General features: G+C 30.4%; 1 protein-coding gene across 9 annotated transcripts in view; it reads right to left on the bottom strand.

Annotated features, from left to right (window-relative positions):
* Positions 1-258: 258 nt before the first annotated feature.
* Positions 259-14,938, bottom strand: part of LOC129958567 (uncharacterized) — a 309,649-nt gene continuing 294,969 nt past the window's right edge. For all 9 annotated transcript variants that reach the window (XM_056071121.1, XM_056071123.1, XM_056071128.1 and 6 more), the window contains 5 exons: positions 12,959-13,099; positions 11,798-11,923; positions 10,390-10,456; positions 6,722-6,767; positions 259-381 (listed from right to left, as the gene is read on the bottom strand). In XM_056071121.1, the coding sequence (XP_055927096.1) occupies positions 10,406-10,456; positions 11,798-11,923; positions 12,959-13,099 (318 nt within the window). In that variant the 3' untranslated portion in view covers positions 259-381; positions 6,722-6,767; positions 10,390-10,405. The remainder of the gene's footprint in view (positions 382-6,721; positions 6,768-10,389; positions 10,457-11,797; positions 11,924-12,958; positions 13,100-14,938) is intronic.

Raw genomic sequence — 14,938 nt, 5'->3', positions numbered from 1 at the left:
ACCAACTTTGCACTACAGATTAATAACTAAAGCATTTAAACAAATTTCAGAAGTGTTTTTTTTCCCATGAAAATTATTACATCATCAGTTCAGTCCTGATTACAATCACTCAAGAAAATAAATAAACTATTTTAAATTGTTTAGCAACTCAATAATTTAAAAATACTTTTATAGCCTCAAGTTTTTAAAACATTTCCTTTACAGCTTAAATACACAGTGTGACGTTGCATTCTCAAATTGAAAGACAGAAAAATAACATTATGCAAAATATAAGAACATCTTTATTCAATTATTTACAAAAATAATATACAAAATATGTATTTTTAGAGAAATAAAACAATCATTTTTACAGATATGACAGATGGAATGTTACAGATGCATCTGAAATAAAGAAAATGAAAAATTAATGTTAATAAATATTCTTGGAATATCAAAATTAATAACAGAAAACATAAAAGCATATGATTTGTACAGCATTAAATGAAATTCAATATTAAATAATAAAAATATCAAATAAAAGAAGGTAAAGTAGTTTTTAAAGTTCATATTTTAGAAAATTACACAGTAATTTCAAAGAATTTTACGTCAATTTATAGATTTACTTATATCACAGTAAAAACATGGATTTTAGCAGAGGTCGCATTAGCGGCAGGGGGGCAGGGGAAGGGCAATTATCCCCTGTCATCAACCGTCCCTCCGCTCTGTAGGCGAGAAAATGAAAGTTCTGTTGGCAAAAGTCTTCACCACTTCCGAACGGTTACAGAGAACAAGGCTTTAACGAATATGGTAATTTAAAAACTATCTTAAAGTTAATATATTATAAACAATGGAAATATCCTAGTAATTGTTTATGTTGGTAGAATGACTATATTTGTCAAAATAATTGACGGGGTGACAAGTAGGGCTGTGCTGATTTTCGATTTATATTAAAAAACACCGATTTTTCCGATGCCAGTTTTCGAAAAATATCGATCTATCGAAATCATAATCGTGAATAATAGTTCACAATGAATCGCGATACAATAAATCGATATTCACAATTAATTCACGTTTTCGATTTCGTTTTGATTATTGGTTAGTGTTTATTTTTAATTTTTATTTATTTATTTACTTGCTCTTCATTCTTTTTCACCTTCATACATATTTTTTATTAATGTTTCTATAACTACTGCCATATTCTAATATATAAAAATACTTGTTTTAAGCATGTCATTTTGTAATAAACTGTTTTCTGTTTCCTAACTGAATGATACCATTATGGAATTTTAATTGCAGTTATCAGAAGATTGTTGACTGACCTTTGTTTAATCGCTAAATATTCATCTTCAGAAATAAAAGCAAAAAGGATTCATTCAGATTAAACCCACAATTTTACTCGCAGCTCACATTTTGACACTCAAGCGTACTCGCATAAAGGAAAAAGAAACTAAAATTATTTTTTTCAAGACATCAGATGTCAAATTCATGATCTATTAAAACTACTTAATTTTATTTGTTACAGGCATTATTATGTTGGTTTCCTTTTTTTTTTTTTTTTTTTAATCAGCAAGCAGTAAAAAGAGTAAAATTTTAAGTATTATTTATATTGAAAAACAGCAATGTTATAAATTGTAACACGCAGACATTACGTTGGCATTGACACATTTTATTAAAGTGGTTTTAACGTAATTATTTTCTAACTATTTTTATTCAAAAGAAAGCAAATATTTTTACTAATAATAGCTACAAATAAATAATGATATCACGATATATGCTCATATATTCGCTCATCGCTCAATAAGATTTAGCATTTTGCCGATTCTTTTTGATCTGTGGTTTAGGAAATCATTACGCCTGATGAAGACGACATCAAGTTTGTAGACATCCGATTCAAATTCATTCATTCAGGTTATAATTTGCACAATTTTTGGCAATATAACCAATAAGGAGATGAGTTAATAAGATGTTAAATATTGTTGACGATTTTTGATTAGCCGACTGAAAACAATAGCGTTGATATCGACTGTGTTAAGTTTGCAGATTTTCAGATAACTAATCCAGAGATCCTTCATTCGACTTTAAAAAAGTGCCGAATTTTTGACGATTCTCTTTCGGCTAAGATAACATCATGATTTATGAAAAATTAAGTTTTTATTTTCATCACTATTTCAATTTGAAATTATTAGAAAAATTGAAGCATTTGTATTACACATGAATGGGAAGATAAGGTTCTTTTCCCTGATTCAGAATTCACTAAATAGTTCTAAAAAGAATCGTCATTTTACTCATCCAATTGTTACTTCTTTGATAAAGAATGTGCAAGTTTTTCTAATCTATTAAGCTTATTTCATTAAGATAATTCTCTGACTAAAATTAGATTAAGGTAAATTTAATAAAACATAGGCAATTACTAACGACACTCTTTTGCAATATGCATGCTGAGATAAGTAAATATGTACTGAGATAAGAAAATTGTGAATTAAGTTTAGCTATACTTATAATAAAGTTCAATGTGTGTGTGTGTGTGTGTGTGTGTGTGTGTGTGTGTGTGTATTGGCGCTCTACAGGCTAGACCGTTTGACCTACAGCTACCAAATTTGGTACATGCATACCTTGGAGGTAGGGAATGTGCACCTGGGGTCCTTTTTTTTTTAAATTTTAAATTGGAATTTTAATTATTAATCAAAAACTAACTTTCCCGCCAAAAAATCTTTTCATTTCCCCACCGCCAAATGAGTAAGGCTTCAGTTTTTTTTCCCACGCTATCGAGGATAGGCTAAACATATTTTCGACCGATTATTTCAAACAATTCTGTTTATTTTCGTAATGTTGGATGCATTTAAAATTAAATATTATTAATTACTCCATTTTTCGGATTCATTCTGAAGTATTTTTGAATTAAAATAAAACAGAATAAAGGAAATTGAAAATTTCTATTCTGCGTAGCGTTACTCCAACTGGCTTAGAAAATTCACGCTTTTACGTTAGCATAATTGGAGTTGAAAATTCACACATGCGCATTGTGTTCTGATTGTTGACAACTCTATTTTCAACGGATACGGACTTGGGTTTTGAAGGCTTAACATGTTTCCGACCGATTAATTCAAACGATTCTGTTTATTTTCTTAGAGTTTCATGAATTTAAAACTAAACATTGTTAATTAATTGATCTATCCATGATGAATAAGAGAAAGTTTTGTAGAAGACTTCTTGAAATATTACATAAATTAAGAAAGATATTCTTTAGTGCCCATAAGGTTTAAATACTCAGCGACTCTGTTTTCAGTACTCATATTAAAAAAATGCTTCATTTCAGTAAAAAATGTTCTTATATTAATTGCAATTTAACCATTTCCACTTTAATTTAAAGCCTAAATTCTACGGGAGCTAACAGAAAATTAGAGATATTCATATTACGTTATGGTTGAAGGCCTTTATAATATCATGAGTGAATTATATGACTATCAAAATTTGAAGCTATTAAAATAGGGGTTACATTAAATATTTAATTATTAAAATTTTAACGAGCATTAAGATGGGCGAACCGGCTGGTCACCAAAGGCGGCTAGTTTAACAATAAAATATCCGTTTTATGCAATCAGTTTTATTGAGCTGAAGTTATTTCATTTGATGAAATTTTACCGACTGCAGTTAACGACAAAATATATAAATAAATATACAGGATACAGTGGCTTTTTAATTGCACTAAAAGAAATTTTCCAAACATGCACTAAATTTGTTAATTGAATTGCGGGAATGAAATTTTTCTTCTATAATTGTTCGTTCGATTATTTTTCATGGCAAAAACTATATAATTAATTACAAGTTGCTTAAATTTTGAATGCATTTTAAATAAAGATGTCTTAATAAAACGAAAATTAAATTAGTTATTCATAGAATATTAATACATTCTATGAATAATATTCATATATATAGCAGACTAAAAAAAAACAATACATGTATTTGTTAAAAAAAAAAAAAAATTGGGGGGGGGGAGATATTAACCTTCAATAGCTTCAAAGATGGGAAAGTAGTTAATGGTAAAAACACGTGCTTAAAAATGAAAATAGGGGAGTTAAAATTCAAGATCTTGTGGTTTTTCAGCAAAATGCATTGGTTTTTAAGTCTAAATATACACATATAAAATAAGTAAATGGCGAATCTAATGTTTAAGTAGCTAATTTTTCACATGCATCTTTCATATATTAATAAACATTAAATATATGAATAAGTTTGTACACATATATACAAAATATTTTCTCCAGCCTCCTTAAAAAATATCATCATCGTATATATTAATTCGTCGTCCAAGCACAATCGATACAAAGGTGAATGCTTTGTTTATTAAGAATGCTATCACACTGATTACGCAAAAACACATCTGAGTATGAAGCATCTCAAATTAATACAACAAAACTGGACAGCTCCACTCTTAGATGTAAAGAGTTAGGAAAAGGAAGAATCCATAGGAAATTATTTCATTAAAAATTCCTCACCTGGAGGGTATGGAAGCTCTAATATTCTTCAGGTTGTCGCTGTCAATGATTTTTCTTTTTCCTCTTCCTTCCGATTTGGAAGGTATTTATAAAAATAAGCATACGATTTATGTTTTTCATGCTTTCTCTTGCGTCAACTGTATCTTGTCCATTAACTCTTTTCGCATAATTATATATTGTAGAAATATCCAGTTTCAAAAAAATTAATCAACGAAACTTTTAATGAATTTTTTAATTAATTAATTTTATTTTTAGTATATATTATTTTGCATATATTATCGTTATCCAAGAATTAGGTATTTATAAATTATTATAGCCGTGTCCGATTAATTAATTTTTGTTATTATTAAAATATTTTATAAATCTTAAAAAAGATCTCGAAGATTAAGCATCTTGTTAAATTCGAACCAAATTCAAAGAAGTAAACAACGTATTCTTCGTTAATCACCAATTAAATATCAACATGATTCCAGTTAAGGTGATTTAGTGTCACAACTTGTGTTTTGATTTAAATATATGTACATACTAAAACCTAGAATGCTACGTAACCAGATATTTCTTCAAGAATTAAATATATGAGCAGTTAAATCTTAAGAATCTCATTAAAAATGATCTCAAATATTAACAATCTTTTGAAAGTCAGTAAAGAACATTTTTTACATTGCAAATTTTTAACAACGAGAGAAAAATTAGGGTCAGCATTTAAATAAGAGAAAATGAAGAGGGTAAAAAATTTTAATGAGCTAATTAATATTTAATTAACTTTAATTAAATGTAGAATTATTATAATTTCGAAAGTGAATTAGATAAACTGTGCTTTCCCCCCCCCTCACCGTCGGTTAGCTTCTGCGCTGCCTCTGATTTTTAGAAATTATTTATTTTTAAATCCTTCTTACTGCAGAGTATACTCTAGTATCACGCACAATACGGTCTAATAGAGAAAATGACCTAGAGGTACTGTCATGGTAAATATAACAATTCTTGACAGTTCATAATAAAGGTTTTTACAATTGCATAGAAACCTTCATACTGTAATATGCTTTAGAAAACTTAAGGAAAACATAAAAAAACTAATATTAGCTGCTAAAATTCCTAAATTTTTGTTATTTATATAGCATAATATTAAAAGAATAACAATTAATATAGTCTATTTGTTATTAATATTAGGAGCATTTGCCGACTATATGGTTTGTAGGGAATGCAGGTTATACTAAGTTAAAGTTAAATCTTTTATGTATAACTTGATGTTCACTATTCCCTCAACAAAGTATTTTTAAACTTCAAATTGTAACAGAAAATAAATCCCTATTATTTTAATAGCATTATACGTCCTGTTTCTCGTGTTAGGTGAATCCTTCCTAATGGAGTAGAGTCCGATGACATTATAGTGTCATTAAAAATGACTGTTTGAGTTATTAATCTTTTGAATTGGCGTTGTCTTTTGCGATACTAGGACTTAACCTTCAAATTTTACATGCAAACTGTACGAGAGAATTTTTCATCCCCCAGCTTTCAACAATGGAAGAAAATCGAACGAATAAATATTTCATGAAGCAATAAAAACGGTTCAAATCTCATTACAAGATTGTAAATTTTTTATAAAAATCTCGAAATTCAAGAAATAAGTAGCACAACAATTAAGTTGGTATCATTGAAAAGACATTTTTTTTCCCCATTTTAAAATGATGCGAAATTTATTTTTGTATAATGATGTTTTCGGAAGTTATGGAAAAAAACCGCAAAATCTCGCTTAATTTTTTATTAATAAAAATTCTAATTAATTTTTTAATTGCATTAAGGTACCTGTTCTTTCGTTTCATAGTTCTCTGCCAAATGGTCTAGTCTGTAGAATACAAAAATATAGACACACACATTCTTTTTCATTACTAAAGACGGTTTTTTTTTCTAAGAAACTTACAGTCTAATTGAAAAGATAAAGGAAATACTTCAGTTTCAAAGGTATATAAACTGCATATAAAGATGCATTTTCCTAAATAAAATGCATCTAATATAAAACTGACACTCAGTGATGTAGCGACCGGGAAAAGGGGCACCATGAAGAAAAGCCATTAATATTTTTGTCACTTTTTAAAGTGAAATAACTTCAGTGAGAGGAAAATGCCATGCTTCAGGGTTTATTTAAACTTGGTAAGCCAATGATGATGGTTGGTGACGCCCATTCTCCTCGCTACACCACTGTGATATTTGGCATTTTTCAAACAATGAAATGCATTAAAATGTAATACCTTTGTTACATGACTTGGGTTTCTTTGGAAGATGGCAAGATCTGTCCTATAAAAAATTAATAAACTACGATTATAGAAAAATAGAAAACCTAGATATGAAATAGAAAAATGTTTTAAAAAAGGTCTCGGAAACGTTCGAAGAACAGAACAAAAAATGAACCAAAAATACTGAAAAAAAAAAAAAAGAAACTGAACCAAACAAAATGTTATAAAAATTTTGGTCGATATAATCAATATCTGAAACGTTGATTAGGTTATTTGTGGAACTCCTTTGGAGTGTAATACGAACAATGATCTGCAAAAACTCATTTCCTAAATTCGTTAATTACCCATTTAGTTTTTTCAGTCATCCGAAAATACATTTTAGCATATATTTGCAGCCCGGTTTATTTAAACATTATTGAAATGCAAGAGAATCTGCAAGTGTACATTTAAAAAAAGATAGCAAATCCATCTATATCTTCTAATTCATGTAATATTTTCAGTTGGATATCTTTAATCCTTGAAATTAAAAGCAAATTTTACAAAGAAATCCACGCCAAAGCTATGAAATCTCGTCCTTACGGAAAGTTTGATGCAAGAAAGTTGAATTAACATCTATCATTATTAAAAAGCTCAAGAAAAAAATTGCCAGTGTTATGAATCGAATAGAGGGCCTCGAAATTTTGAGCCATACCTAAATAGCGGGATTTTTCCTCTGAACTTGCACTCCCGTCTCAAAATTTTACACCATTCAAACGACGAGACATTTAGACACAGACAGATTTTTAAACGTATGTCCTGTCATATCCGTTAGGCAAAGCATAAGACAGACCTTTAGTGAAATCGGACTTTCTAGAACACTTCATTCATAACGCCAAGATTTTGCCACAAGGTCAGTACATCCAGTTCAGCAAATTCTTTATAATATCACCTTTTTTAAATATTATGAAATCAATCTTTAAGTGTCTAAATGCGGAAGATCCTTGCACGAATATAGCTTAACCTTGTTTAACGAACATAATTCATTCCCGAATATTACTCGCAATGCGAAACTAACATTAAGCGAAACATTTTTTTTTCTATAGGAATCCAAGTAAAATAGATAATGCTTTCTATTCTGAAAAGAAATATTACAACAAATTTATAATAACGTAATTTATTATTTAAATGTATGTTTTTTTATTTACAAGAAAGTTGTATTTGGAAACGCTTCAAAATTTGATGAAAACAACATTATTGTTAAATGAATTTGTAGCGTACACAGCCATTACCTTATCAGAGCGATATTTCTCAATATATGATGCAATAATTTCCGATAATTTCAATATCTTTCTTATTTTATTGGAAGGTTGTTGATTTGTTCAGTTTATTATTTCCTCCTCTCCTAACAAAATCTCCTTGTTAGCTTTTTTTGTTATGACGCAAAATGCAGCTGCATAAAGTTTTTCGGTAGTTCTATATTTTCACACCACCACACCGATATCGTTGCTATCTACCTCTAGTCCTCTAATCTTGACCATAGATACAATCTCGTTGATTACGATCCATAAGCACTTGCTCAAACCCCTTGGAATCGCATTCGGCAGCGCTGTTCGGCCATAACTTCTTTCATATACATTCAAAAGTTCTCTTCAAACAAGCGCTCAATACAAAATCGTACAGGTGAATGCAGCATGTGATATCAGGAGTCTCCTGGCAATTCGTTCTGCGAAACACTGGTTACAAAAAAGCTCGATAAGCAAGGTCAGACAGTACATGAGCATTTGAAAAACTTTTCTCCTCCCCTTTATGGGCATAAAATTCCATGTTCTTTCATATACATAAGTAATAACAAAAAGTTTTAAGAAAGGAATTCCTTCCTACACTTTTCTGACTTCCTTTAAAGCCTAAATCGTTATCATATATCTTTTTCACTTAATACAGCAAATAATGCGTAATCGACAAGAAAACATTTTAAAAAAATAACATGCATATTTAGATCTGATTTTAATCTTGCATATTAGGATCAGATTCCTAATCATGAAATCAGACGATGTGTAAATAAATTTGAAAAATATATAATAATCGAATAAGATTAGAAGAAGCAAAGGTGATATAACAAAAAAGTATGTACAGCAAGCCTTTGTGAGCCCCATTTTTAAGTAAATGGTCATTTTATGTCTTTATAAGTTCTACATACATGTAACAGCATAAAAAGCATAATATAAATTTTCTAGTAAATATAAAAAAAAATTTTAAATTATTTTATATTGCTTTTATTTTATATTTGTTTTATGTCGCCTATGAATAAATCTGTATCTTTGATAGCGTACATAAATTTGACCCTTTCTCTGCTACATTCTAAATTATATTAAATTATAAAAAATAACTAAAATTTTATTGCTTGATCATTTTTATTCCAGTAAAAATGTTGTTGAATTAAAACAATTCCATTAAATGGATTTGCATTTCTAGTAGCTGTGTGAATCAAGAACATTTATCTAAATGATTAAAATTAAAAGAAATAATAAATAAGCAATATTTTATATTGTTATGGAAATTCCTCCACATGGTCCATTAAATTAACAAGTTCGCTTGTAGTGGGTGTATGTTGTAAAGCAATCAGAAGGCCTCAGTATCAAATAACGCCGTTCATTGATACGAATACACAGGTGACAATACACAGCTGCACACTTGGAACAAACAGCAGCCTACAAGTAGTAATCGGCAGCTAACAACAATCACAGCACACAAAGAGGCCAAACAGAACTCGGAAGGAGGAGGGTATCTACGTAGCTATTCTCTAGAAGCTCTCCACACAACTGCAATTCTTCCCTCCTTGCTTTAGCTGTATCCAACTACCGACTCACACTCACTACTATGCGACTGGCTACTCCACACACGACTTGATGCTGCTTGTATAGCAAACTCCAAGATTCAGCACACAGCTCAATTCAACAATCGCTTGAGCTCCACTCAACGCTTGCGCTTCGCTGGACTGATCCAACTAATTCGCCGTTGACTCTCTATACGACTTTACACCAAATGCACGACTATCTTCGGATTGGACTGCCAGCGTAGAGGCAGAGCAGAGAAGATTTTTGAACAACCAAGCATATCTCAATTTCTATTGATTCTATCACCCCAATTCTTGAAGATTCTAGTATCGTCTATTTCATCGCCACATTCGTCACCAAGTCGGCAAATGGTCCCAAGTCTGGATGGGGGGATCACCGCTCCCGCATCCGATCAGCAAGCAATAGAGCTGATAGTAAAACGGTTTTTCCTACAATGGAACTAACAGTGATGGAAAGCAACATTAATGTTGACTAAAAAACTGTAAGTGATAAGCAATGTGCCCTGAATTTCATTTTTATTGTGTGTGTGTGTGTGTGTGTGTGTGTGTGTGTGTGTGTGTGTGTGTGTGTGTGTGTGTGTGTGTGTGTGTGGCAAAACAGACAGGCAAAGCAAAACTTGATAAAATATACCTTTATATTAAAAAATATTTTCGAATTTAAGAATATTGTATTATTATGTAATAAAGTGGCACTTCATGAAATTAACTCTTCAAATTTGTCTCGAATCAACAGCCGAGCTAAATATGCCTTTACAAATCCGTAATGAATACATTTCATTCCGCCTATTCCCTACTATGTCTTAGAATAAATTACATTAAAACTGTACATCAAAGAATGGTCAGTACTTACGAATCATTTTCCCACTTCAGCTTCTACAGGGCGTGTTAACAGAAGAACTTGAATAATTTGGGAAAAGCTGCAAAATGAATAGGAAAAGCACTTTAAAGTTAAAAACACTTGTTCCATTAATTATAACTAAACTTTTCAATACAAAAAAAATCGACAGACATTTCTCTTTAACATATAATTAGATTTGGTTTCCTTTTTGAAACATTATACACTCATTATAAATATTAAAACATAAAAGTAAGTTATTAAATAAAGTTATTTAAAACATTTCTACATACCTAAATTGGAAAATAACAATAAAATCTTAAAAATTGATTATCAAAAAATAAACTCAGTTAAAAATAGTCAAATTAATTTTTCTCATAAGTGTTCACAAATCTCAGTTTTTGCAACATTACATGATATCACGACTCATTGTTTAAGGAGCCTTGCTCTTGTTTCATTACAATGTTTAGAAGACATGCAGGACATCTCTATCTTCACAAAAATGCTTCCTTAAAATTCAATAATATTTGGAGAGACAGAAAAGCAAAAATCGTTGTCACAGAAAAGATGCTTCGGTTGATGACAAAATTTTGATTGCATGGCGATTCCTTATTTCATATATTATTTTTCAGAAAACTTTTTAGTTATTTATAATAAAAATAGAGCACTAATCTTACAGAAAATTACCATCACCTAATATATTTTTCAAAACTAACTTTTTAAATATCACACTTCCATTGATTTCCAAAGTAAGATTAGTGGAATAACTCATTAGTACAAATTAATAAGATAATTTTATCTCATTGAATCCTAATCTAGATACCAAAATGTGCCGAAAAATTATAAAAAGTTTATAAAATATTAAAAGCATTTCCTAAATACAGAAAATGTGTGTAATGTTTTATTAATACTAAAGATTTTTTTTCTTCTGTCAACAGAATTTTAAAAACACAGAAACGATAGAACAATTCCACTTCTACATGATCGTATGAACAAACTAATGCACAGTTTCCCTTTAATTTTATAAAATAAATATCTACCTTTATTTTTAATCCACTAAAAATTATGCTTTTATTAGAATTTGCAATTGGCAGTTTTATTTTAAAATTACTTTTAATTTATGCAACTACTCTATAAGTAAAATGAATATTTATTTTTATGAAAAGACATTCATAAATTTTTAATTTCTGGACAAAATGCAATTTCACAATATGCAGAAAATTGTTTAGTAATGAAACATCATTCACTAAGCATATCCGTGCAAAAGAGAAATTTGAAAAAATTAAAAATAAATAAATAAAATAAAATAAATAAAAGTCTTAAGGGCCAAATTACTAGCATTTAAAAAAAACGATACTAATTTTAAAATGGTGAACGTATGATTAATTCAATGAAAACAATATAAGGATATATTAAAAAATACCTGAGGTTTGCCATTAACATCAGGTACATTTCTTTCTTGATGGCTAGGATGAAACATACCATCTCTTTTATACACCGAATGGTCAGCTTTTTGAGGAGCACCACGAACTGCAACACGCCGACGTTTCTACAATAACCGTAAATAAGTACAGAAATATCATTTTAAAAAGCCGAATTCTTGATACAAACACCAAAATGTTACTTATTTTTTAAGTATCACAACTAACAAAGAGACTACTAATAAAGCATGTAAAAAGAATAATGGATAACAGCAAAATAGATACATTGAAATTTTGCTTCTCCACAATTCTTAAATGTGAAATAAACTGAAAAGTATATATATATTATATTGTGTGTGTGTGTGTGTGTGTGTGTGTGTGTGTGTGTGTGTGTGTGTGTGTGTGTGTGTGTGTGTGTGTGTATTACTCACTATTTAATATGCGGAATTAAATTTATTTGCCTGCTCAGTGTAATATTTCCTGAGGTAAAATTTATTGTGTCACAATTGCTTAATCGAACAGTAAAAATTATATTAACAATGAAATGAGAATATTCTTTACTTTGTACACTCCCTTTACTTTAGTTTCACATCTGAAATGGATTAAAGCCATGAAGTTAATGTTCATTGCATTTTGTAGTGAAATTATGGTTCATTCCTGGTACTTTTTAACATTTCAGTCATCTGATGTATATTTCTATTAACTCTCGTAATTTATCTAATCAATTAACAGGACTCCATATGGCTTCAGATTCTAACATATTAAAAGTATTCTTTAGAGATTTTTACCGGAAAATTAAACGTCAAAAGGTTATCCAAATAATTTCGAAACGTATAATAACTTCCGGAGCTAGATAAGTTTTTTTTCCCCCCATTTTTGTAGTTTATTATATTCAAGTAAAATAATAGAAAATATTATGAAATAATTGGAAAATATTATCAGCCTAGTTATCAAATACATAATTTTTTTTTCAAATACAAATTCATTGAAGCATAAAATATTAGGATTATATGAACATTTTGTCAAATATAATTATTCAGTTGTTATTTTTTTTATCTGTTTCACTACGCCCACATGTTTATTACAATATTTTAAGCAACAGGCATCAGCTTAAATATAAACGTGGAGCCTTAATAAAAAAAAGTAAAAGGAGAGAAACATACATTATCAGGTATTTGAGATTTTCCATTTTGATCTGGAACTTTTCTTTCTTGATAGCTGGGATGAAGCAGCACACCATTCCTTTTAGATACCGAATGGTCAGCATTTTGTGGAGCACTACCTACCACCACACGTGACCGTTTCTAAAATAACAGTGAATAAATACAGAAACATAATTTTAAAAGATTTAATTCTTAATAAAACATCGAAGATGCATTTTTATTTGTTTTTTATATCTTTTTTTATGAATAAGCGCAGCCAACAAAGAAATGAATGATAAAAAAAAATAGTGTAAAAAAAATAATTTATCGCACCAAAATAGACATTCATATTTTGCTTCTCAACAACTTTTAAATGTAAAATATACTAAACAATAAAAAAATTATTCTTCTTGTTTCATATCTGGAGTCAAATTTATTTTTATACTCATTCTAATGTTATCTTAGCAACAATTTGGTGGTTTTAATATTGTTTAATTATGCAGGGAAAATTATATTAACAATGACATGTAAATATGAAGATATTTTCCTTTATACATATCCACTATTTAAGTTCTATGCTCGAAAGGGATTTCAGCCATGAAATCACAATTTGGTATACTTTATTACTAAAATTATAATATCACTTCTAGAATTTCAGTAATATTCAACTCATTGATGTACATTTCTATTAACTGTCTTAATCTAATCAAGCCAACAACAAGACTACATATGGCTTACGATTCCAAAATATTAAAAATATTCTTTAGCGACATCTACACTCATGTACATTAATTAAGTATAATGCAAGTTCAGGAAAAGAAAGAGACAGAAGCAAAACAAATATGACTTATTTGTAAAGCCTATTTATTAAACAAAAGGTAAAGAGCAAAAAAGATGCTATATGTTTGATATCATTAATAAAATTGCGATTTTTTGCTCCCTGGAGCAAATTACAAATATATATACGATGGTTGATACATAGTATGTCTCCAAGACGATGCAATACAGTCCATACAACGCCTAGGCATCCGGACTATCAATTATCGATCTGATCTTGGGGAATGTTACACCACTCATCAAGCAATGCTCTCCAAAGTTCCGGTAACCATGTAGGAGGTGGCTGAAGGGCTGCAACTCGTCGGCCAAGTACGTCCAACAAATGCTCTACTGAATTCAAGTCCGGTGAAAATACTGGCCAGTCCATACGGGTGATATCCTCCGATCGAAGGCATTCGTTTACAATGTTTGCACGATGAGGACGGGCGTTGTCATCCATAAAAACGAATTCTGCGCCTATGGCGCCCCGAAACAAACATACATGTTGTTCCAGAATGAAGTCCCTATAGATCTGGCCTGTCATGGTTCCAATCTGAATATGCAGGTCAGTTCTGAAGCCTAGAATAATTCCTCCCCAAACGAGCAATTCTGCACCACCGTAACGATGTCGTTCAATGAAGTTCTCTTGGTGGTAACGGGTACCTAACGCTCTCCATATGAAAGTCCGGCAAGAATCAGACTGCAAGCTAAACCTGGACTCGTCGGAAAACATTACACAAGCCCACTGTTGCGATGTCCACAATACATGCTCTCTACTCCAAGCTAACCACAGGCGACACTGAGTTGCAGTAAGTGGAACACATTTGACAGGTCTACGAGTATATAGATCAATCTGCCCTAAGCGTCTATACACAGTCTGCCTTGAAACTGAGATACCAGTGGCTGAAGAGAGCTGGTCAGATGCTGCGCTCCGTCTCTTTCTTTTGGCAGTAACTGCCAAATACCGGTTCTCATTCGGCGTTGTAACTCGGGGGTAGTAGGTTCAGTAGAAAGGTTTAACCAACAACACTCGATCTGATAGCGATAACACACGCTGCCAAGATGGGATGACAAATCCATTTCCAACCAGATGTTTTATTGCCAGCCTGAGTTACATAAAATGTCACAGTATGACTTAAGAGCGTCCTATTTCGGTTACTTTTAGAAGCATTTTTTACATGAAAA

The sequence above is a fragment of the Argiope bruennichi genome, chromosome X1 (assembly GCF_947563725.1).
Source record: "Argiope bruennichi chromosome X1, qqArgBrue1.1, whole genome shotgun sequence".
NCBI lineage: Eukaryota > Metazoa > Arthropoda > Arachnida > Araneae > Araneidae > Argiope > Argiope bruennichi.
The sequence above is the reverse complement of the archived record's forward strand: the minus strand, read 5'-3'. Positions and strand labels throughout refer to the sequence as shown.